Genomic DNA, 25,044 nt, shown 5'->3' on the forward strand with positions numbered 1-25,044 from the left:
TCCATTTCTGCAGACTTCTGAGAACAGCCTCCCATGTCTGTCTTTCAACCACATGCCCAGGACTTGGAGTGACAGTCTGATGTGCCCATTCTCAGAGATTGGGGTGGGTCTCAGAAAAGGCTCAGAAGCAAGACTGCTGGGCTGGAAGTGTAGTGAGAATTTTGTTTTTTAAAAACACAGAAATAGGAATATGTTTTCATTGTAATCCCAGGGGTGGGGATACAGGACTGCTTCAGACTGTCCACAGCAGCTGACTATGATTTGCCTCGTGCTCTAGCAAAGGTGAAATTTGCCAGCTGCAGATAGTTTCTGATATTGCGTGACGTTTGTGATTCTGGGGACTTTTCAGAGGGTATATAAATGCTAGGGATGCTTGAGGTGGGTTTAGGTTGTTGGTATGGTTTGTTAAGTAGTCATGTACAAAGAAGAAACAAGAAGAAGTTAGATATCCTGACAGTGAATATCAAATTTGCCCCAAGGAACTTGACACCCCTTATCAGCAGAAAGTGGTCTAAGGGTAAGGTCGCCCCTTCCCTCTGTTTTTTCTCCTAATGTTCAGGGGCTGAAGGAGTGGGAAAGGGGTGGAAAAAGGAAGAACTCACAAAGTAGCAACATAAACACCAGTGTGCTCAGTGGTAGAAGAGTGAAGGGAGGTGACTGGGGGGGGGGGCTGAGTGTGTACAGGTGGGGGAGGGGAGGTGGGGGCTGAGTGTGGACAGGTGGGGGAGGGGAGAGGGGCTGAGAGTGAACAGGTGGGGGAGGGGGGCTGAGTGTGGACAGGTGGGGGAGGGGAGGGGGGCTGAGTGTGGACAGGTGGGGGAGTAGCCTTTCTAAGGCTGACTGATGGCAGGAGTGGTCAGAGTGCCTCACTGTGTGTGAGAGGATGGGGGGTTAATCCTAGCCTCCTGCTTACAGGGCTTCCTCCTTCTCTGGACAGTCTTTGGAGCCTTCCCAAAACATTCCTGCACATGTTGCCTTCATGTGGAACTCCAGCTGAGAAGAAGGGGAAGAGCTGCTTCTCACCCTGCCCTCCCCACCTTTCCCCTTGAACTAGGGCCAGAGCTCTTGGGAATGAGATGTTTATCTGAGAAGAGGCTAGAGGTCAGATGAACAGAGGACTGGCCACCCTCTCCCAGAAAGAGCTCTTAGAGGAGTTAGGCCCATGTGTGGGCTGAGTAATTACAGGCGAACGCTGGTGAGCCTCTTGCCCTGCTCACCTTCCACTGAAATGCACAGTGCAGCGTGGTGGTGAAATGTGCTTATTAATTCCACTCTCTGACCCCCGCTCCACTGCCTTGAGCTCGGTATTAGAGGAAAATGATAGGGATAGATTGTGCCCCGTCAGGCTTCCAGAGAGCCAAGCTATCAAAGGCCATCTGCCGCCCACAGCCAAGCAGTCTGCAAGACCCCAAAAGTGCAGCCAGAATGCTATGGATACTGACGGACAGAGAACAGCAAGAAGCTGTGAGACCCAGGCCCGGGGCCTGAGCCCCCAGGGCCCCTGGCCGGTCCTTGGCAGAGCAGGGGCTCCCCGGCAGGCCTGATACACAGAGTGCCACCTCAGCCCAATTCATCAAAACACACTTCAGCTTCTCAGGTCAGGAGTATTTTTATTAGCTTCCCCAAGAGTTTTACGGCAGAAAGCCATACCTAATGATTCTATTTTATGGAAAGTTAGACGGTCCAACTGGGCTTTGAAGACAGGAGGCTGGCCAGCCGCAAATCTTTGTCAACAAGGGTCCTCTCCATCTCTTCACAAGCATCTCAGTGAAGGGAAGGAGAGTTTTTGTTTTCTTGACTTTTTTTTATGGACTCCTCTTTCTGCAGTGAGGATCTGATGCGGACTCACACCACAGAGGTTCTCAATGGGGGCTGATTTTACTCAGCTATCCTTCCCAGGAACATCTCAAAACAGCTTCATTCCAGCTAAGCAGAGGCCGTGGCCACTGCTGCACACAGCTTAGGATGCACATGACGGTCCCATGACGAAGAGTTACCTGATTACTAGCTCTGACTTTGAGAAGCCCTGACTGAGAGTTCCTGTCCACACATGAAGCTAATCACTGTACAAGTTCCCTGCTGGTTATGGGCAAAAGCAACACACTCAGAACATTTACACACCCAGGACCTTCCCGGAATTCTCTTCACGAAGCATCAGAACCAGAGGTGACTTAGAAATCCATGAATCTAATTAAAGGTGAAAAGTGACCACCACAGATGTCAAAAGCCTGTCACAGACAAAGCCAGGAAATCATTCCCACACTCCATGGCCTCGGCAGGTCCCCTGACTCCCACTCCTAGCCACTCCTTGGTCATGACTTTCCTCTTCTGGTCATCCTAAATTCTGGGAGGGAAGAAGCACAGTTTCCACACAGGAGCTGAAGGAGACAGAGAGCAGAACAGACAAGCTGGTATCGTGTCTTACCACATCGTAGCCTGTTGGGGCTCGGTTCCGGGAGGCCACCACCCCGACTCCCGTGATGGGGTCCATTGGTGTCTCTGGCAAGGCTTCTGAGAGCTCTTTGACTTCAGGCATGGTGGCTTGGTCCTGGTTTAGAAAAGGAAATGGAGAGCAAACAATTCAATAGTCAGTATCTAATGTGAGTGAGCAAGGTCTCAAGTAGACGGAGAGTGCTAGGGCAGCTCGTCAGTGAGCTCTATGTTCCTGACTGGCCTTATCCGACCCTGAACTCAGACCAAGAATTCAACTACCGCACCTCAAGCTGTTAGTGTGGAATGCTGAGGGCTCATACCAGGAGGTAATTTCCACTCAAACACAAAAGCACATTATCATATATTCCAGGCTGGCCTGGAACTCCTGTCTTCCTGCCTCTACTTCCCTCCTGAGTGCTCACATTACAGGTGTGTGCACCTAGTTTTATGTGGTGCTAGGGCTGGAACCCTTTATGCAGGCTAGACAAGCATGCCACCTACTGAGTGTGCTGCCTGCCCCGCCCCACATTATTCTTTACTCCCAGCTACCTGATTTCTGACCAGGGACCAATACTGGACAAGCCTCCCCTGGTAAAGTCTGTCCCTCACACAGTGCTCCTGTATGGAGCCAGGCTTCCAAAGCACAGCTAGACATTCTGCAGACAGAGAATTCAGTGAGCTCCAGAGAAGACACCCGCCACAGGCACAGGAGGTAGATATGGCTCCAGACTCCACACTTACAAGTTAGTGGCTGAACAAGAAATTGAACTGGGGCTGGAGAGATGGTTCAGCAGTTAAGAGCACTGACTGCTCTTCCAGAGGTCCTGAGTTCAATTCCCAGCAACCACATGGTGGCTCACAACCATCTGTAATGGGAACTGATGCCCTCTTCAGGTGTGTTTGAAGAGAGTAACAACAGTGTACTCATGTAATGAAATAAATCTTAAGAAAAAGAAAAAGAAATTAAACCTTGGGGAGCCCCAGCTTTCTATCAGCTATAAAATGACGTCTTGACCCACTCTGGGGCTGTTGTGAAAACAGAGAGAAAATATAAAAGAGAGGCACACAGTAGGCACTCAGAAAACAGCAGGTACACTGGAGGGCTTAAGGGCACTTTGGCTGGAGCCAGACGGGAGGCACCATGCTCTGGAGGTCTGGCCCATTTCTTTGTCTAGTTTAACCCCCAGGTCAAGTGGCACTTACTCAAAGCTAAGCACTAACAGCGATCCTAATGCTCACTGGTCACTTGGATGAAAAGACGATGTGTGGAATTAATATTTTGCTGCTCGCTGCCTCTGCCCAGGACCAGAGGAGGAGGCTGACCCAGTACAGAGAGCAGTGGGCCTGGCCACCCAGAATCCAAATAAAAACCTCCACACCTGACATAGAGAGGTGTGGGCAAGCAGTGAGAAGGAACAAACTAAATCCCACCACATTCTGCAGCAGTTAAACCCTGCCGGCTGCAGAGCTCTCAGAGCCAGCTACAGCGTCTCAAGCAAACATCCTGTCTGAAGAGGCAGTGGGAGGCACCTTCTTGCTCCTCAGCCTCTTATCAAAAGGTGCTGGCCACTCAGGATGTCTGCTGCCTACCTCACAGGAACCATCAAGATGTTACACGCAGGTCACCTGTTTAGTCAGCGGAACCCACAGAGCACACTGAAAACAGACTTGGTCTGGGTGAGGGCTTGGCAGTACCTGGCACCTTGCCCCTTAGCCAAGTTATAGAGTTATATTTTATTTGCTTCTACCAAAAATAGGTGTACAATAGCTGGGGGCAGGAAGTGGAGACCCCGCTGCACCTCTCTATCCTTTCCTGGTTTGGATTTTCATTTTCTAGGCAGCTTTTATTTAGGACTGCTCAATGCTTAGTACTTTGGCACCCAGTAGGTATTGAGTAAATATTTATCAGGTGACTCCACACTTGTGACCCCAATATGGGTTTAGGGTTAAATATCTGCACCTACCCAATTCAAAGCAAATCTCTAAACAAAATGCCTCTGTCCGTGAAAAATCCTGTATTGGGGGGTGGGGGGGCACATAAAAATCACACGGCTGCAGTTTGCAAAAATATTGGTACCTGATGTCTGTTACCAAAGATGCTTTGCAATTAACAACTCATTAGCAGAATGTACGAATCCTGCCAGTGTTAAATATCATGCTGTGAATTTAATAAAGAACATGTGAAGCAAAAAAAAAAAATGTTTAAAAAAAAATCCTACTGCCTTTACTATGAAAGAGAAAGAGGGACGGGGAGTAAAGAGGAGAAAAAGAAATGACGGAAAGGAGAAGGGATGGAGGGAGACGGAAAGAGCGAGGTTGTGAGCACAGACAAGGAACAGCTCATTTGCTGGGAGATCCATGCTCCCCGTGGCAATGCACTCCACGAGGCATAATGACAACGATTCGATTCTCTAGCTTGCTGTCAATTGCAAGAGGGTGAGTATGCTTGCAAAGGGAAGGTACTGCTCCCATAATGCACCCCGGGAGGCATCCAGCAGCAGCTTCCAAGATGGCTGCGGGCAGCCTCCAGCTGAAGCAGACAAAGCACAGGGCGTCCGAGCTCAGGAGCCCAGCTTGCCCAGCCCACTGCAGGTCTGGCTCAGCCTGCACAGTCCTCTCCTCGCTCGCCCCGCCTCTCTCCCTTGGTTGCCCGGTTGCTGTGCCCTGGGGATCAAGGCAGCCTTTGTGCCTCGGAGACAAATGGCTGTTGCAGGGGCTGCGGCCCACTTGGCGGTGGGGCATGGCCGCCACCAGCCAAGGAGCCTCTTAATGAGAAACGCCCAAGATATCCATGGCAGAGGCCATCGCTCAAAGTGGCTTGCCCTGAATTACATATTTTCTGACTGCAAATTACTTTTTACAGCGTCTCTACAGTCACTTCAATTGACCTTCCTAACAAAAGGCCATTTATTAACTTGCACTCCGTGTTTCCTCAGGCTGCCTGGAGCCTCCAGCCAGAAGAGAAGGCACGGAGCAGAACAGGAGGAGCCCGTAGTCCATGGTCCTGAGCCAGGCCTCTGCAGGGAAGAAGAGGGACCACGAATGTGAACCCAACAGAGGGCCACAGCGGAGAGCAAGGGAGCGTGTGCCAAGACCCACACTGAGGATGGGCAGCCGGGCAGGAGGTGGCTACGGATAAAACACAAAAGGCCTTCCTGCAACAACTCTGGGTTCCATCACAGTGGCTCCACGGCCACATTTGTACAGAACTCTGAACATCCACAGGACTTTCTCAGGTTCCTTATCAGCTTGCCTCAGAGCTGGAGGGTCCCCAACATGCTAGCCTTATTTTACATAAGCAGACACTGAGGTTTGTCGCAGACACCCAGCTGTTTGCTGATAGCAGGCAGGGGATCCTCCTCAGTCTAGTCTCTGCACTGTTCTACTGCACACAAAGACCAACGTCCTGCCCAAATGGGGAAGCGGGTTCAACACTAATTATATTTTAAAATGCCAGAGCACTTTTTTTCCTCTGGCCATAGCTCAATAAGTAAAGCAAAGGGGAGAAACGTACGGAAAGATAAAAGTAACCTGGGATTAATTTTCCTCGCACCTCAGTTTCGAGATTCAACATTCCCCTCATAAATAATTTACAACAATAAAAATGAGCTAAGGCCATGTTTGTGTAGGACAGAGGTAAATTCAGGCCTAATGAGGGAGATCTGAGCTCGGCACAGGAGGGAATGGCTGATCTATGGCCTAGCATGTGCAGGAGTCACAGCACAGGGGCTCCCTTACCAGGCGCAAGTGGCGGGACCAGCCGACCTAGAGGAAGGGAGCAGAGAGCAACACTGTGCCATCCAGCTGTGGCCACAGAAGTGTCCACAGGGAAAGCCAGAGCGGCGTCCCTATTTTGGTGACTGGATGGCAGATACTGAGCCAATCTGAAACCAGTGGATTCTCAACACAGGCCAGGCAAGGAAGGAAGGTATGGGGCACTTGGGAGTCACATCTGCTCTTGGCCATGATGACAGTGACCTGAAGCTGTTCTCCTAAGGTAACCTTCCAGATGTCAGTCCCCAGTAACCTTTCCTGAGTGGGCATGTGGCCTCTGCCAGATCATTCTCAGGCTGAGGGCTGCAGAGCCCTGCTCCAGGTATCTGGTCTTGTGTCTGAGAGATCCCTCTTCAAGGCAAGACTGTGGGCATGCACTGCGAACCATGGCATGAGTTTGGTCTTCCAAGGGAGAGGGGTCTTTTCCTCTCCCCTCCCCTCCCCACCACACCACGTGCATCTGCAATGGAGGACCGACCAGGAGGAGGTCTGGTTCCCTACAGCACAGCACCCCTACAGCACTGACTGTCATGCCAGGCTCACAGAGGAGCGAACTTTATAGTTTAACTATGAAGCCCTTCACAGTGTGGCGGGCACACAGCACACTGCTCCCTTGTAGCTGATCAAAGAACTACCACAACCATGCACTTAATCCCTAAAAGTCAGCAGTTCTGGGCTTAACTGACGCTGCTCATTGTTTCAGAATCAAAGGCTGCCTCGGCCCAGCCTGGAGAAAGTGAAGCTTCTGTAGCACAGCTGAAGACTCAGGGGAACTTTGAGATCATCTCTGTTTAATTTCCACGGCCTTAGTGAGCCTGGGGCTTATCTCGTTTTATCAACTCCAGAACTGAAATCAAAACCCAGCTAACACCATGCAGTCCCTCCACAGAAGCCCTGCTGCGGTGGGGAGGGGGCCAAGGGAGTTAAAGTGCTTTCCAGAGCAAGGACTGCAGGGGGTGGGAGCTGCTGCCTTCAGGGAAGGCCTGGCCTCCCCCACCATCCCAGCCTCCCTGCAGAAAGCACGGGCAAGGCTGACTCAGAAGCAATGCCAGCACCTGTCCACCAGGGAGTGATCACACGTCTTCTGAAAAGAGTCATCTCAAAGCACCAAAGGGGGAGAGGATTGCAGGTTAAACCGGCCCACTATAATTGAAATAACAAACCCAGTGGGTTAATAAGTCCCTACGGAAGATGAACTGTGCAGTTTGGTTGTGGTCCAAGCTCAAGGGGCCCAAAGACGAACTGCCCATACCCTGCTGCTTGTGGGGCAGGAAAGAAAAGGGAGACATTTCCCCGCTCCATGGCTAAAGAGGCAGACTCTCCCCTGAGGAGCTGCTGCTCAGGCCAGGTATCCTTTGACTGGGAGGACTCTGCACCTCTTTCCCAGTGGCTCCATGCTCAGGGTGGAACCTCCCAAGGACTAGCACTGTTCTGCAGACAAGAGACCAAAAGCGCAGCCATTTTCTTCAACACACCACACTGCACAGAACACAGAGGTACAGAACCTACCTCCCCTGGAGGCAGCAAGCTGAGACCAGGGGCTGTGAGGCACCCAGGAGAGTGTGCGTGCAGCTAGCACCAGGCTGCCTGAGAGAGTGCACAGCTGGAAGGCATCTGCCACAGAACCTCAGGAGGGGGCCTGGTCCACTTGCACCTGGGTGTGTGCACAGCTAAGTAGCTGGTGACCCATCAGAAGTGAAATCCCTGGGTCAGGGATTGACCAGGCAGGTGGCAGCAGGCCACTAACTATTGGGAGGACTGTACTGATACCAGGGAATGATAGCAAACACTTTTCTAAGCTCTCCTAGGTCACAGAGAATTTTCCAGCTGGGAAGCGAACAATGGTAAGCACTTCCCTTTCCCCCAGTAAAGATCTCGGTTTTTCCTAGTGGAAGGGTCTGGTGCACACATGCATCAAATGCAACCAGACCTTTCTCACTTAATCATTGAGGACCACACATACCTCCCATAAAGCACACAGGGCAGGCTCTCTCTAGACACAAATGTAGGGTGGAGTTTCCAGCACTGCCCAGACAGAGCTGCCCGGAGGAACCCAGCTCCACGTAAGCCCTGGAACACAGCCGGAAGGTAGAGAGTCTACCAGAACACAGTCGAACCTCATTCTGCCTAATTTATGATCACAGCAAATAAGGGTTGATCCTACCAGTTCCTATCAGGTCTAACCTGATCTACCACACAGGAAGACCCTGACGGAGAGAAAATGGCCAGAAAACAAAATCATCCCAGGAGGTCACAAGAGCAAAGGTCCTTTTATGTTTGGTGTTATAATTAAGTCATACATCGCCCTGATGGCCAGTGTCAGAGTATGGATGCCGTGTTACCTCGTTGTCAGGCTAATGGGCTCCCACATCCCATATCCTTTTGGCTTTCCCATGTTGAGTGTTTCTCTAGGACACTCATCAATCCAACCAGCTCACCTGACAGCTGACAGATCCCACAAGGGCTTTCCAGTTCTCTCCTAAAACTCAGGGGCGTAGCCAGTATTTTGCTGCCTGACTTTCCCTACATATCTCACTGGCTCCGCCACTGTGGCTCACCTCAATACATTCTCCTACATTCCCTCCCTAACAGGGCCGTGCATCTGTGGACAGCCAGGATGAGAGGAATGTTGTCCTGCATTTGGGATACAGGAGTGGGAGTGTCTCCTGGGAAGCTGCTAAAACTTACGAGCCCCATACTAGAAATAGACTCCCGGGGGCTGCCAGGGACGGGGCAAGGAGCCCAAGAAGCTGCATTCTCAGAGGGTCCCTGCTGATGCTGACACTGCTGGTCACGACCTGCAATTCAAGAGCCCAAAGGTTGGTCTTTATTATGTTTGATAAGCAAACAGCGAATGAGTGAAATGAAATGAACTTGAAGGTGACTTCCCATTGAGAAGAATGAGTTCCTGTCCTCTGCGTTCTGGTTACAGGTCTGGTTCCTGTCCTCTGCGTTCTGGTTACAGGTCAGCTTCTCTCCCAGAGACACCCACCCCACCATTCAACATGCCAGGCACTTCTTGAATTTTCCCAAGCCTTCTCCAACTGCCCATGCAGACAAATGTATCACCCAGAGTTCTAATATTCTCTTAGTTTCTATTCATGGACAGAACATCAGGACCAAGAAGCAAGTTGGGGAGGAAAGGGTTTATTCAGCTTACACTTCCACATTGTTGTTAATCACTAAAGGAAGTCAGGACTGGAACTCAGGCAGATCAGGAAGCAGGAGCTGATGCAGAGGCCATGGAGGGACATTACTTACTGGCTTGCTTCCCCTGGCTTGCTCAGCTTGCTTTCTTATAGAACCCAAGACTACCAGGCCAGGGATGGCACCACCCACAAGCCCCGCCCCCTTGACCACTAATCAAAAAAAAAAAAAAAAAAAAAAAAGCCTTATAACTGGATCTCATGTAGGCATTTCCTCAACTGAAGCTCCTTTCTCTGTGATAACTCCTGTCTGTGTCAAGTTGACACACAAAACCAGCTAGTATAAATATTCTTAGCACGTGGTCTTAGCATGCACATATGTATGTGCACACAAGCATGAATGAAGACGAGTGCACACACAGCCTTGCTACTCAGGCTATACCCTTTCCTCACGTTGTTCAAAGGCATGCCACGTGCACATCCTGATAGTCGGTGCTCAATACATGGTCTACATATAAAGAGTGTATGAATGAAGTTCTTGCCCTCTCAAATACTGCCCAAATTTCAGTGGGTTAAGGAGACTGCATCACGCTGCAGAAACAACAGTGACAGTGAGCCTACCTGGCCACTCCTCATGGGACCCCCAGCAGGGTCACTGAGGTCCTGGAAGGACAAACTCAACTCCAGAAGCACTGTGTGTGGAGGGGAGGAGGTTCTGCAACCTTTGGCAAAGTCTGGATCTCGATGCAATGGTGATGGATGAGGGCCTGCAAGGGGCTCAGAGTGTCCCAGTCGGCTGCAGGGGCTCAGAGTGTCCCAGTCGGCTGCAGGGGCTCAGAGTGTCCCAGTCGGCTGCAGGGGCAATGTCCTGAGGAGCTTGTGCTGGCTCTGGGCTGAGACTGAATAATGCCACACAGACTGGGAGGAGCTCCACAAGGCTAAGTAGCAGCGGAAAGGTGTGAACCCAGGCTACAGGGAGTATCCCCAAGGCAAGGGGCTGCAAATGAGGAGACTCCTCCTTCAGAGGGAAGAACTGCCCTCCTGGAGACAGCTGTGGGAGTCTCCTGACATCAACAAAGGCATGGTGGTATGAACAAGCATGGACTTCTGGAGGCACAGCAAGCAACAGATGGGCTATGAAACAAGTTTGTGAAATGCCCAAACAAACGAATAAATCCAACTAAACTCCATTTAAAAAAAAAAAATGGCACTGCTGCCCATCCCTCAGACTAAGCAAGCGTGCTTAGGGCAAGAGGGGGAGGACGCCAGTGGTCCAAAGCAGGGTGGACAAAGACTTCATTTCTATGTTTCTCCTGCCTACATGGTCTCCATCAAGCCCCCCCCCCCCAGGCCTCCTATGTTACTAGCCAGTGTAGGTATGGCCCCAGAGCCTCGTCGGATGAAGAAGGCACAGCTCTGGAGTCAGACCAGAATGCCAATTGAAGCTCAGACACTCACAGCTGTGGGGCTCGAACACATCAATCAACCCAGGCCTGAGTTTTCACCAAGCTGGGAGTATTTGGTATATTTTGTCTATGGGATTACAAGGCACATAAAACTTCTAGAACCGCACCAGAGAACACACTCTATAGAGTAAAAAGACAACTTGAAGAATGAAGGAAGTTATTTGCCAACCATATCAGCTCACAATGTGACAAGGAGTTATATCCAAATCTATAAAGAGCTTCAGCTAAACAAGAGTCAGCCTACTCATCTGTAGTGGCCAAATGACTAGAACAAACATTTCTCCAAGGCTGAGAGATGCACGGACCACGTGCAGCATAGATGTCCAACTAGGAAGTCCCTGGGAAATGCCGGGTAAAACCCAGACCACAGTGAAGTGTCTTACACATCCTACTGGATACCTCCAAGAAGCAAGGACCCAGGGGGGAACAAATGTTGGGGGGATGTGGAGAAATCAGAAGTTTGATGTTATGGATGGGAAAGTACACCGCAGCCATGGCTTTATGCGGGAAAGAATGTTAATTCCCCTGAGGATTAAAAATAACGTTTCCATATGATCCATTTCCAACTATATCTCCTGAAGAATTGAACAAAGAATTGTCAGAACAGCCTCATTCAATGGCCAAAATATGATAAATGGCTAAGTGAAATACAGTCAATACGTCCAATCAGGCATCAGTCAGCCTTCAAAAGGAAGGGAAATCTGACCCATAGTATGACATGGTGAACTGTGAGGATATTGTGCTAAGTAAGATAAGCCGGTCCGAAAAAGTTAGACATCCTAGGATTCCGGCTCCATGAGGCTCCCAGCATGGTCACATCTAGGGAGACAGAAGATTGAATGGGGCCCCCTAAGAAAGGGACTTTTTTAGTGATATCAACTTTGAGGCCAAAAAAGGTCTGGAGATTAGGGCTAGAGAGATGATTCAGCTTTGAAAACATAAGAGGACCTGATTTTAGTCCCAAGAGCCCATGTCAAAAAGCCAGACAGAGGTGAGTGGTGTCGCTGGAGAGACGGCTCATCTGTAAAAGGCACTGGCACTCCTCCACGGCATCTGGATTCAGTGCCAGGCACCCACTTGGTGACTCACAGCCATCTGCAACCCCAGTCCCAGGGGATCTGGTGGGTTCCCTCCTCTGGGGATGCACACAGCACACTGACATACATGCAAGCAAAACATTCACACACATAAGATACAATAAAGTTATATTTTTTACATAAATATATAAATAAAAACCAAGGTAACACACACCATAGTCCCAATACTGAGGAGACAGAGACAGGCAGCTTTCTGGGCTACCCTGGCCATGCTAGCCTAATCACGGATCCAAACCAATGAGAAAACCTGCCTCAAAAATGAGGTGGATGGTTCTGAGGAACCACCCAAGGTTGAGTCCTGGCTTCCACACACATGCTGATGTACACAAACACATGCTGAGAGCAAAGCTCTACAGAGTGGCTGCAAAGCAAGTGTGACTAGGCCGTCACTGCTCTGCTAACACTGGATACACTGGTGAAGTTTATGTTGTCCACATGTAACACTTTTCTAAAAGCATCTAGAACCAGGGGTCTCAAATTTCAGCAGGCATAGAACACCCCAAATGTGCTCCCACAGGTTCCAGAGTCCCTTTCCTAGAGTTTTTACCTCTGTGAATTCTGGGGATGGAGTCCTGGAATCTGCCTTTTCTTAAACTCCACAGGCTCACTGGGCCTGGAGCTGAAGAAATGGCTCCGTAGTTAAGACTGCACTTACAGAGGACCCAAGTTCAATTCCCAGCACCTGCACTGGGTGGCTCACAACTACCTGCAACTCCAGTGCCAGGGCTCCAACAGCCTTTTCTGGCCTCAAAGAGTACCTGCAGTCATGTGCATAAGCCTGCCCCCCCCCACACACACATACTTAAAAATAAATCTTAAAACAAACTCTTGTATGGGCCAAGAAAAGGGCTCAGTAAATAAAGGCACTTGCAGCTAAGCCTGATAGCCCAAGTCTGATGCCTGGGACCTGGTGGAAGGAGATAACCAACTCCTACAAGTTGCCTTCTGACCCCGCCCCACATGTAACTCTCACCTCACTATCCCACACAAAGATGGTTTTTAAAAAGAATCATGTATTTCTCTCCTTTCATGACTATACTGGCACTCTTTTGAACCTGATTCTGTCCTGATTAGTATCTTGTTATTTTGTTGTTATTGTTTACTTTTTAAAAGAGTGGATGTAGCATGTGCACACATCTGTATCTACAGATAAAAAGAACACAGGAATATATTAGTAAAAAAAAAAAAAATCCCAGCTAGAAGGCCAACTAGAGGGCCCTCCTTCTTCAAGGAAGCCTAGTCACGGAGCTCCTGTGTGTGGCCCTGGGATCTGGGCCCACGGGGCTCTCATATTTCTGCTAGGACAAGCTTAGTATCTTGCCAGGAGTGTGTCAACTAAACCAGACACATGCCCATAGGATGTCCCCACTAAGGGAGTAATGGCATACACACCCCAGCCCTGCAGACAGCACTGAGAAACCACAGTTCCCTGGGGCAGCAGAGGAAGTGAGGCCAGGGAGAGCCCCAGGGCCAGCAGAAAAGACCAGAGAGGAAACAGTTTACTACAGGCCCCCTACCGCCCCATATCCCCAACTGGCACAGAAGGCTCCCACCATCCGCAGCCAGTAGCCTCAGCCCAACCACATCCAGCCATGCAATCATTTGTCATCCCCTGTGCCAACCGTACTCCACACCCCACACTCAACCCCAGCACCATCATTGTGTGGCTGTGTGAGGCCGTTGCTCTGTGGACTCGAAGCACGGAACACTTCTAACCGGCCACTGCAGAGGGAGGGACCCAAGCCACCGGCTTCTGATCCCCATGAAGCAGATCTGCTATGAAACAGGCAGAAATCCAACGCAGAGATTCTCCCGTACTCCTTAATCCCTGAGAGGCGGCCAGTGGCTGTTTTCACATGGCCATGTGGTCTTGTAACACACACAAGCTCAAGATATTCCTGAATTATTTCTCTGACAGGGCCTGACCCCAGCAACAAATCACGTAAGCATTAGGCCTGCCAAGTGCTGGATCCCACTTAATTTCCATGAGGCCCTCTGCCTCCGGAAGGATGAAGGACCGTCCTGATTGATGATCCTTATGGCAAAAGTATTATTTGTAAGCCACTTTTACAATTAAGAAGATGGGGATTCAAGAAAGGGATAGTGCTTTATTAGGGCCACCTGAGGTCTCAAGGGTGCGAGAGAACTCAACCCAAGCCCTCAAAACCCACGTTTACTATAGCATGGCCTTTCTTATGCCTACAAACTTCTTCACCCAATGCCTAACAGTAATTGCTGACTGGGTTGGGGAATATAGCTCAATGGTATAGTTCACCCACGCGCACAAGTGTGATGCTGAGCCCTAAGAACCGCTTTTACTGATAAACTCACCACACTAAGGCGGGCACTACGTTAACGTCTCCTGCAACACTTCGTTTATATCCCACCATGACCCTCTATGACAGATATCTTCAGCCTGCATGCCAAGAAATGGTGACTCAGAAGACTTCATTCATTGCACCAATGGCACATTGTTGAGTAGAAAACCAGACACGGGCCAGGGTTTTATTCTTAAACTTCTTGCACTTAACTTGGGTGAAATATTCTAGAGCGGTGTAGGTCCACCAATATAGGCACGGCAATGGGTGATGCAGACAAGAAAGGGTGATTTTATAGTCAATGAACCAGCTATCGCTCTAACAGTCGACCTCCGTGGCTCTTGGTGCCCGGGTAGAAGCAGTAATTCTCAGAGAGACCCCATTATATTTGAGTGTGGCACAAATTCTCAAAGCACTCCTGAACAGTTCCTCAGCTGGCAAGAAAGATGCCACCGTCTCTGGTAACTAACCTCTTGCCTGCTGGGAGTTTTTCAGTTAGTATAGGTTTCTACAGGGCTTATCTTCTAACTTTTCCAAAGCAGCTGATAAGATTCACCAGCCCAGTTAAAGGGAGATAGGATTCAGCCAGCTGTCGGGAAACACAGATTACCTCAACAAGGCATCACCAGAGACAAAGGCCCTGAAAGAGGAGCCTTGCCTGCTGTCTGCCTATGTGGCTGAAATCCAGGCGCTCTGGGTCTCCCATGGGGGCAGGGAGTAGGGGCTATGGCCATTTGCCTTGGGCCTGCCTTGTCTTGCTGAACAGGTCGTTGGGGTCAGGGGACAGAAGAGACAGGCTGATAATTTAGGGACAGCTGTGTGCTAAAGACAAAGGAAACAAAGATGCTCCTGGGTCTACCTTATTCACTGTGTCTGTCTGTGAGGATGTGGTCCCCGGTGCTGTGTTAAGCAGCCCGTTGGGCCTCGCTTGCCCTGGCTGGAGTCATTGCAAGGGGAGGCTCATCAACATGCCCACCACGCCGCCTGGATGGCTGGTCACCTTGCAGACAGGTGCCCTACAGTTCGGGTGCCCCCAGGTAATGATGTCTGAGGGTCAGGTGCACACTCATCCGCACCCACGTGACAGCTGAGAGCCGGACCCCAGGCCAGGCGAGTCAAGGGAACTGTCCCCAGCGTGTGCCCCGGTGGAGATCGTCGCCCCTCACCTGGCTCCACCCTCGGAGCGCTGCTGCCACTCGAGTCCCCAGCTCACTCCAGCCGCAAGGCCGAGCCGGAGCCCCGAGAGCCTGCGGCACCTCGCCGGGCGGAGGCCGCCCTCCAGGGGCCTGTCCCCACGCGGGGCCGCGCGAGCCGCCCGCAGGCCTGGGCCCGGCCGGCTCCTCCCGTGCCCGCCCGCCCCCGCCCGTCTTCCCGCGCGGGCCTCACTTAACTGTTCCCCGTTGGGGCGGCGGCGGCTGCGGCGGCGGCGGGTCCCGGCTCCGTCTCACGCAGAAGCAGCTTCTCATCGCCCGGGCGGCGCGGGAGGAGCCGGGCCCGGGGCCCAGGCGGCTGCAGCCGGCGCCGCAGCTCGAGCGCAGCCTCCCCGGGAGCGGCGGCGGCGAGGGGCGGGGCGCGGCCTGGCGGCGGCGGCGACTGCAACAGCAGCAGCGGCTCGGGCCGGGGCCGGGGCGGGAGGGGCGCGCAGCCTGCGGCGGAGCCCGGGAGCGCACCGCCCTGTGGCCCCGGGCGCCCTCGGTCCCCCGCCCCCAGTCGGCCTCCGCTAGGCTCTGCTAGGCCTCGCCGTCCCCCTCGTCCACCGCTCAGCTCGGCTGTAGGTCCCTGCTAGACGCTCTGACACCCAGGCCTGCAGGCCCGGAGTGGCCCTTTGCAGAGACGCCTTCCCACCTGTCCCTAGTAGGCTTGATTGCACCCCGGGGCGGTCCCCTCTGCTCTGCCCACTACCCGGCTAACCTAATGCGGTGCAGCCGGGCCTTAGACTGACCCCACTCTCAGAGCAGGTCTCAGAGCTCGCCCCTCTTGCTGGGCAAATGATTTACCCACAGAGGCCTGGGGGCAAGCCTTGAGGAGGCATCTAGAGTAGGATTCCTGCCCCTTCAGTGCCTGGGGAAAGGTACAGAAGTCAGGAAGAAATGGAGCGGGACCCTCCGGCTGTAAGAAAAGGAGGCAGCAGCAACTTTTGATCCTTGAACCACCTGCCCCAACACAGCCCAGCCTGCCTGCGTGCCCTGGAGAGGACGCATGCTAAACTGGATATCTAAAACAGAGGATCACACTGTAGCTCATAGTCACACATCCCATGCTTTTCCAAAATAGCCAGATCCTGAAGCAAAGGGTGCTAAGCAGGCTGTCGAGGAAAAGATCTCATGGGGACAATTCTCAAATGTGTGCATACAATCCAGGTATTTGTGTCACTCAGAAACACCACTGATCCAAATGGGTTTGTAACAAGTCCAAATGCACCATAAGGAAACAGATGATCTGTGTTTTTAAACTGGTACAGAGCCCAGCATGGCGGTGCTTGATTTAATTCCAGCCCTCGGGATGCAGAGGCAGGCAGATTTCTGTGAGTTTGACGCCAGCCTGGTCTACATAGTGAGTTTTAGGACAGCCACAAAGGGATTTGAAAAGAGACCCTATCTCCAACAAAAACTTGCTACAGGCAAAAGAAAATGTTTTTCCAGATTTATCATAACCCTGATATCAAGATCTATCAGATAACACCAAAAAGAACTCAAGTACAGAGCTTTATCCCTAGACTTGAATGTATGTACTTTTTATAAAGGATGTCTGCTGTCTAACAAAGTAAGAAAGTGCTGTGTGACACCCATCTGTCCACCTTTGGGAGACTCTATGGACACCTCCGGGAGCTCCCATAGTAAAAACAAAAACCTGGCTCATTTGTTTAGTCAGCCATTTCCCAGAATCATCTGGGCCAAGAAAACCATTCTCCCCAAAGCCCATCAGTTAACTACCTGAGAATTACCACCGTATCTGACATACATCATACATACATACATATGCATACATACAATACATATATACACACATAGCTGTTGCCCTATTAAAATGGTAGCATTTTCTGATCCACTTGGCTATAAAAACCAGCTCAAACTCTAAAACATTGGTTCAGTTCGGTAGAGTTGGGTTAGCAACAGCAGTGACATGACCTAGCAGAGACAGCCAGGCCTCAGCCTTGGCTCTAGTCAGCAGGAGGGACCCTGAAGAACATCAGAAGTTCTCGCTGTGCCTCAGGGAAGTGAAGATCAGCAAAGACAACGAGACCCGCAAGCGTTGCACAGCCAACTGTACCGGCAAGCCAAGCTCTGTCTCCGTCACTCTGTGGAGTCCTGTTTATCCTTCCAAACATCGCGTGTCCCCCGAGTGCCTCACCTCTGTGTCTTGCTTCAGCACGTGCTTCCGATCAGTCTGAGTCCTCAGAAGCGGCAGAAAAATGCAGCACACCACCAGAGGGGTTTTTTTGGTGTGTTTCTCTCTATGGCGTCCTGAGAAATGTAGCTCAACTATGCAAAGTAAGGCAGACCAATACATACGTGTTGTTGGCAAAGAATCCTTCATGCGGTGTCCTTTCATGTGCTTGCTTTAGCAGAACAGTCTTTCTCCTGCGTCTGCTCCAAGGAAACGTCCCTTCACGAGGCAGCCTTAGCCTTGTGTCCACTTTAACAAAACGTTCCTTCACATGTTTGCCCCAGCAGAACACCATCCAACAGACTTTCCAAAGAACCCTTGGGTTTCCACTTCACCCCTAATCAGCAGGAAGCAGTCTAATGACATCATCGCCCCCTTTCCCCTCTATCCTCCTTTCTCTCCTACCTAGTGTTGGATTGGAAGGGTACAGAAGGGCTGTAAGAAAAAGAACCCAATAAAGCAACCAAAAATCCCTTACAGGACACTGTTTTTTGAAGAATTGAACCTAGTACCTTTGGAAGAATAGCTATTGGAAGAATAGCTATTGGATCTCTGGGTTTAGGACTAGTCTTGTCTACATAGAGAGTTTCAGGTCAACCAGGGATACATAGTTAAAACCTATTTTAAAAAAATCTATCTTGATATCAGTATCTAGATAGATAGATAGATATGTGTATATTTATAATTCATTGTACTAATTTTAAAACTAGATATATCAATAGGATAAATATTATAAATTTTACATGTATTTTTATTTTGTGTGCATGTTTTGTCTGCATGTATGTATGTGTAGCACATGTGTACCATGCCAATGGGGGCCAAAAGAGGGCAATAGATCCATGGAATTGAAGTTTAGGATAGTTGTGAGCCACTATGCAGATGCTGGGAACAAAACCCTGGTCCTCTGTAAGAGCAGCAGGTATTCTTAGCTTGAGTCTTTCCAATCCCAAAATGGGTACTTTTAAAATACTTAATGAATCTCAATGCCAATGGCTTATTAAAACAAAACAGTAAACTAGAAAGGAAATCCGAAGGTTTTCGTTGTGGTGATTTTGTTTTGTTTTGTTTTGTTTTGTTTTGAGACAGGGTCTCATTTTGTAGCTCTGGATAGCCTTGAACTCTCTATGAAGACAAGGCTGACCTCAAATTCACAGAAAGCCACCGCTATCTGCCTTCCAAGTGCCCAGACTAAAGATGTGCACGCGCCACCATACCTGGTCACATTTATGTATCCCAGCATGGCAAAGTTAATCTATCAGATGCTATCAACATACACATCTAATGGCAAAAACACTGGGCGTGTTCTCACTGAAGTCAAAAACAAGAACACCAGATGTGTTATTAAAAAGAATGCAGTAAAATAAGAGAAGTAATTGAGAGTGATAATGGAGACAAAGAGAACATTTTTGTGATTTGTTCACGCTTGTTTCCCTATGAATAAAGCTCAAAAACATCAACTTAAAACATTACAGACCTTTTTAAAGGTGGCTAGTAAGATAAACACCAAAAACGGTGGTTGGCTTTCTCTTCTATAGGGAGAGACTTCCAGCCTCTCCCCACTAGTGGAGGATGGGGAGTAGGTTGGGAGAGTTAGTGAGCTGGTGAAGGAATTAAAACCAGAGCAGATGGCTCTGAGTTGTTTTGGATCTGAATTGACTGCAGACAGAATTTTTTTTCATAAGCTTTCACTATTGAGCAGAACTGTTTCGGAGGCACGGACATATCACTGTCCCATTATTCCTGAAACTACAGAAATGAATCTGTCTACTCACAGGAGAAAAAAAAAAAAGCAAGTCCATTTGGCTCCAGAGCAATACCCGCACTTCCCAAGCACCTTTGGCAGCATTGAGGGTAGGATTTTTATGTCCCGTATCCTTTTCCCTCTACGCCTCAGTTTGTAGAAGGCTAGAAGGCAGAAAGGCAATGCTATAGAGGCCCCATACACAGCATGATTTGTTAGTGACTACCTCTTAGAACGTATGGTAGGAAATTATGTTTATACTACTGATAAGTAGGTATGAGGTGTATTGCTAATCACAAGTATAATAAGAAATGACAAAGAAAACCATAAACCCTTACAGAAGATGTTCATGAATGGAAACCTCATAACTTCCTGGCCAGGAGGTCTTAAGACTGCAAAATATCTCCCAGAACAACTTATGTATGCATAAATCTACATCAAAACGTAGTAGGATATTTGGAATGAAGTGAGATAAACCATGACGAAATCATCGTAAAGTATATCTGGGTAAATAAATATTGGGGAAGGATCTCAGACATGGAAGAGTTATGAGGGGATTTTGTTTTAACAGCTACTAAATAGAATGTAAAACTCTGGCAGACAAATATAACCAGGTCACTAGTGTAGGGATATAAACTTTAAGTGTGTGGGTACGCGCAGGCACACACTGCGCTTGTGCGCATGCTCACATGGCCAGAGAGACCAGCAGGGGGCGTTCGATCCCCTAGAGCTGAAAATCCAGGTGGATGTGAGCAGACCACTGTGGGCACCGGGAACCGAACTTAGGTACTCTGTAAACCCAGCAAGCATTCTAACTTGCTACTCCATCTCTCTGACCCCAAGAAAATACATGTTTTTTTCTGAATTTCACTGGCAAGTATTTTCTTTTAATTTGTTGTTTTGTTTATATACAATAGAAATGGGCGATACAAATTTGTGTATTTCTATGCATTCTATTCCAGACCACCTTATGTACCTAGATCACTCCAAAAACTAATGAATTTCTCGGCTTTGCTCCCATCACAAAATAGCAACTCAATCAATAATTAAAGAATGTCAACATGCCATGTGACAGGTCACTTCCTTGCTTTAATGCCTTCTAATAACATCCAATGAAATAAAATACAATTCTGATGCTCAGGCACATGCTGCAAGACCTTGTGTCCTTTTAGGCAACTGCTCTAGCCAGACAGGCTTTCTCTGAGGACTTGAAATCTCCAAGATTTCTCTCTGGGCTGTTAGACTAAAGTGTCTCTGTCTGCAGCCTTGAGCTCCCAGCTTAAATGCCACTACCTGGAACTTTTGCTTCTAGTCTGTAAAATAGGTCTCTATCTACTGCATTAGTTCATTCCCACGTATCATTCACCCTAACTTACAGAGATTTGCCTCCCTATTCTGCGATCAGACCTTTTTCCAGACTGAAAGCTGTTTGGTTTTCTAAGCATAAATATATGCTACCTGTACCAGCACCTTAGTTAGCAAGCATCTGCATGGAGAGGCATCAACTTTTAAAATGAACACACCCTTCGTTCATGTCCACAACTTTATTCAAAGTAAACTGACAAGCACATTTTGTTGCTGCTAATGGTGTGAAAATATTAGACATGCCCTGTTTAATAATGACAGAGTAATCTTTAAAAAAAAAAAAAAGCTGAATTACAAAAAAAAAAAAAAAAAAAAAAAGCTAAGGTAAGCATAACATACCTTGGTATTCTGTTAAATAAAAAGGTTATGAGGATAGGGAGATGGCTCAGTCTTGCATCTTGCAAGCGTGAGGACCTGAGTTCAGTCCCCAGATCCCACATAAAAGGTTGGTATGATGGTTTCCCACCTGTAATCCCAACCCCGGGGAGGTAGAGGCCGGCATGTCTCTGGATTTACTAGCCAGTGATCGAAGCCTAACTAGGGAGCCCTAGGTCCCACTCAGAGACCCTGTAAATAAGGAGGATGTCTCATGAAGAACAACTGTAAGGATAGGCTCTTGTATCTTGTGTAAAGGCATTCACCTATCAATAAAGAGCTGAATGGCCAATACCAAAGCAGGAGAGAATAGGCGGGACTTCCGGCAGAGAGAGGGATGCCGATAAGAAAGACTCTAAGAAAGACTCAGGCAGGAGAAGATTTACAACTGTGACCTGGAGGAAATTAGAAGTATGAAACTGAGCAGAGGTAACCAGTCATGTGGCAGAACTTAGATTAGTATAAACTGGTTAATATAAGTTAAGAGCTAACTGGGGAGAAAGCCTACCGTAAGGCCATTAGCATTGTACATAAATTTAAGTCTCTTTGACATTATCTGTGAACTGGGTGGACATAGAGGAGCCCATAATGGTTATAACTGGTCCTCAGCAAGGCTTGCAAAATCCTATCTTAGAGTCTGAGAAAAAGCTCCCCGTGGAAAAGCAGGAAACAGACACTCCCCAGAACTGGATGCAGTTTCCTAGGACAAGACACTAAATCCCTTTAAGAGGGAGCAAGCAGAGGCCTGCTAGCAGCTGGTAGTGTGTGGGCAGCCAGAGCCTCGGTGCACTGCCCCAGGCGGGTGAGCAACTTCCCGGAGCTGTGGCACGGCTGTGCAGAGCTGCCCAAGGGCAAACACAGCAAACAAACGCCAACCCAGAGCTGGGGCAGGTAGGCGAGGCTTCCAGTAAATGCCTGCTAGCATGAGGCTCCGCTCTCACAAAATGGCAGGCAGTGGCTCCAGCCCCCAAACCAGCAAAGGCAGCATGCTAGACCAAGCCGAGGAGACAGAGCCAGCTGCCAGAGACACGTGCTGGCAGGAGTCCGCAGATGCACAGAAGGACAAACGGAACATTTTCCTGGAGCTGCAGCGGGACTAAAAAGCCTCAGACTTCTGAACTGGCAATGTATAAGTTTGAAAACAGTAAAAGAGAAGCAAATATTTAGTTTGGGAAAAAAAAAAAGCGAAGTTGCCGGGCGGTGGTGGCGCACGCCTGTAATCCCAGCACTCTGGGAGGCAGAGGCAGGCGGATTTCTGAGTTCGAGGCCAGCCTGGTCTACAGAGTGAGTTCCAGGACAGCCAGGGCTATACAGAGAAACCCTGTCTCAAAAAAAAAAAAAAAAAAAAAAAAAAAAAAAAAGCGAAGTCTCCAAAAGAAGGTGAGAGTCGGAGAGATTAAGAAAAAAATATTTTCTGTATTTAAAAATGGAGAACACAATGTCACTCCAAGGGCACTTGGACCCCATATAATTTCATTTTAGTTGCTGCAGTCGTGGAATTAATTACAATATGTTCAGTAATGACCACAGTTTTCTATATCCTCTCTAAGAAAAATCAAAATAAAACAGACTTAGATAATGAAAGGACTGAAGAACAGATTACTACATTAAAGGCCATGGTACAAAGAATAGAGGGTTTTTTTTTTTTTTGATCAGATAGTCTTTTATTGAAATATTTTCTTGTTGCTTAACTAGCTGGGCACTCCACCACACCACTGTTGATGTCATCTATGTCATGAGGGTGGCGGCCATCCACATTGCAGCCCACAGACTGTGCAGTACCCAGGATCTCCTTGATAGTTCCTACAGTAAGAATGGTGGTCTCAGCGGCAGGGGAAAGGGAATTCAAGAGTTCCATTGCAGGAACAGAGGAAAAAACAATGCATCCAAATCTTGAACCTTCAACAGCAAAATGGCAGTCTTTCAGAGAAAGTAACTTGCTCTCACCAGAAAGCTCTCTGGCCAAAGACCGGTGTCTCATCTGTCGGACAATATTGACAATCTTATCAAAAGTGATGTTTCCACTGTGTTTAAGTTCCTCTGCTTCTTCCTGTCCCCTGGTGGCTCCTTGAGATCTTTGATGATCAGGGCAAAGGCTGAGGACACCACCTCAGTCTGGGCCTGTCTGTTCTGGATGGCCAGTTTCTCTGTAATCCTGAGACCTTTCCAGTCACCGGTAGCCTTGGCAATGTCATCACCAACTGTTTTTTGGAGACAGACCCAGAGGACCAATCTTAGAGGCCAAGGTGGATGTGGCACAGACCTCGCCTACAGTGCACCTCAAGAACACTACTTTGATCTCATTGGGTCCAACTTGGGCAGCATGGTGGAGGTGGCTGGTGTTGGATGAACCTGGATTTGGGATGACAGATTCCCAAATCACCATAGCCTCCTCCAAGCTGAAAGCCGAAAAGCTAGAGGATTCTTTAAATCAGAATAAAGCATCTTCAAATCAGTCCAATCCAGAACCTTGTGATGAAATTACAAGAATGGTAACCCATAGAGATGTAACAGTCTGAATTAAAAATGCAGAGTCTGTTTAATGATGCTACCTCAGCATAATATCATACCTTAGATTATGTATTTTATTTTGTAAGCTTGAAAATCTGAAGCATGTATATGTGTTACTACATCATACAGATGATACATGTTCAGAATTCTAAAAGGCTTTTGCCTTAAATTCTGGAAAGGAGGATTCTAAGATTACCCATTTTATTAGAGACGGCAGCTATCTTGAAGATGTCTTTGCAAATGAAACATATATATCCACATATGTTTAAAATGCAGCTGTTTTTTAGACATTATGACATAGAACATGTTATAAATGTATCTTAAAATCCTACAGGTCAAGAAATTATAAAAGGATCTAGCTACACTTTAAAGGAAGTGCTCTGAGAACAGAGGAGGATATGGGATCTCCCAGAGACAGATTTAATAATGCTTTAATGACTTAAATTTTTAAAATGTCAGTGTGACAGATAGCACAGATGCCGAGAAGCACTGGGTTTTAGGAAGGATTGCTGAGTTAAATCAGCCTTTATCTATGATAACCTCAGAATGGAAGGCAAGAAATATGTTGCGTTTGGGGAGAGGTTTTGTCTTTGTTTCAATAGGAGATGAAAAGCTGTGGATTCCTTCAAAATTAATAAAGATTAGATTTAACCAGAGGAGACCTCCTGAAAATCTTGGCTGCAGACATAAGAGAAAAACCAAGGACAACAAAATAAGTATCATGACCGCTGATCCCTGTGTGTGGTAGCAGCTCTGAGACATGAGTGTCTCCAGCCAGGACTTCAGCTAAGCAGAGCCAATACTCTGCTGACTACAGAGTCCTCAGGACTATCATGCCATCCTTTCATATGACATGGATGGAAATTTATATTACAGTTTGGATATACATTATTCCTAACAGCCTTATAAAGTCGATTCCTTTTTCCTCCTCAAACATTATCATCTTTAGCTGAATTGTGCACACGCCCACATTCCACACATGTGCTAATACAGAAATGTATACTACCTTTGAAATGCTTTGTGTTTGGAGAACAAAAGGACCAGACACCACAGCCAACAAGACACAGAGCCCAGGTGATCTTACCTTACAAGCTGCCTTAGCTTCTGTTTCTGTCAACACTTGCGTCTGGGACAACTTCAAAGCGCTCTCGGTTGGTCCAGTTTCACAGAGCGTTCCAGCGGGGACCTCAGTCGAGCCCTGCACTTTCCCACCACACAGAGACTGGGCAGCCAGTGATACACCTAGCTTTCTTAGGACTTAGCAAATATCCTTAAAGACCCCAAAAGTCACCCTCAGACAGCAGGACACAATTTTAAGAGAATGATGCCCCATTCCCAAGAGGTGGGGAGGTTGGGTTTCTGTCATTTGGTGAGTGACAGATGTTTGTTGCCATTTTAAGGGGGTTAGTGACAAGTTGTTAATGGTCTTGG

At 48.5% G+C, this 25,044-nt stretch overlaps 1 protein-coding gene and 1 pseudogene across 2 annotated transcripts in view; both read right to left on the bottom strand.

Annotated features, from left to right (window-relative positions):
* Positions 1–15,906, bottom strand: part of Mvb12b (multivesicular body subunit 12B) — a 155,949-nt gene extending 140,043 nt beyond the window's left edge. Inside the window, exons 1-2 of one of the 2 annotated variants that reach the window (XM_052182243.1) lie at positions 15,626–15,902; positions 2,426–2,548 (exon numbers count right to left, since the gene is read on the bottom strand). In XM_052182243.1, the coding sequence (XP_052038203.1) occupies positions 2,426–2,548; positions 15,626–15,700 (198 nt within the window). In that variant the 5' untranslated portion in view covers positions 15,701–15,902. Of the gene's footprint in view, positions 1–2,425; positions 2,549–15,625 lie in introns of both variants that reach the window. The other variant, XM_052182244.1, reaches the window with a different exon arrangement.
* A 6,883-nt stretch (positions 15,907–22,789) lies between these two features.
* On the bottom strand, positions 22,790–23,463 carry LOC127684120 (60S ribosomal protein L12-like; annotated as a pseudogene).
* Positions 23,464–25,044: the final 1,581 nt, after the last annotated feature.

The sequence above is a fragment of the Apodemus sylvaticus genome, chromosome 5 (genome assembly GCF_947179515.1).
Source record: "Apodemus sylvaticus chromosome 5, mApoSyl1.1, whole genome shotgun sequence".
NCBI classification, from domain to species: Eukaryota; Metazoa; Chordata; class Mammalia; order Rodentia; family Muridae; genus Apodemus; species Apodemus sylvaticus.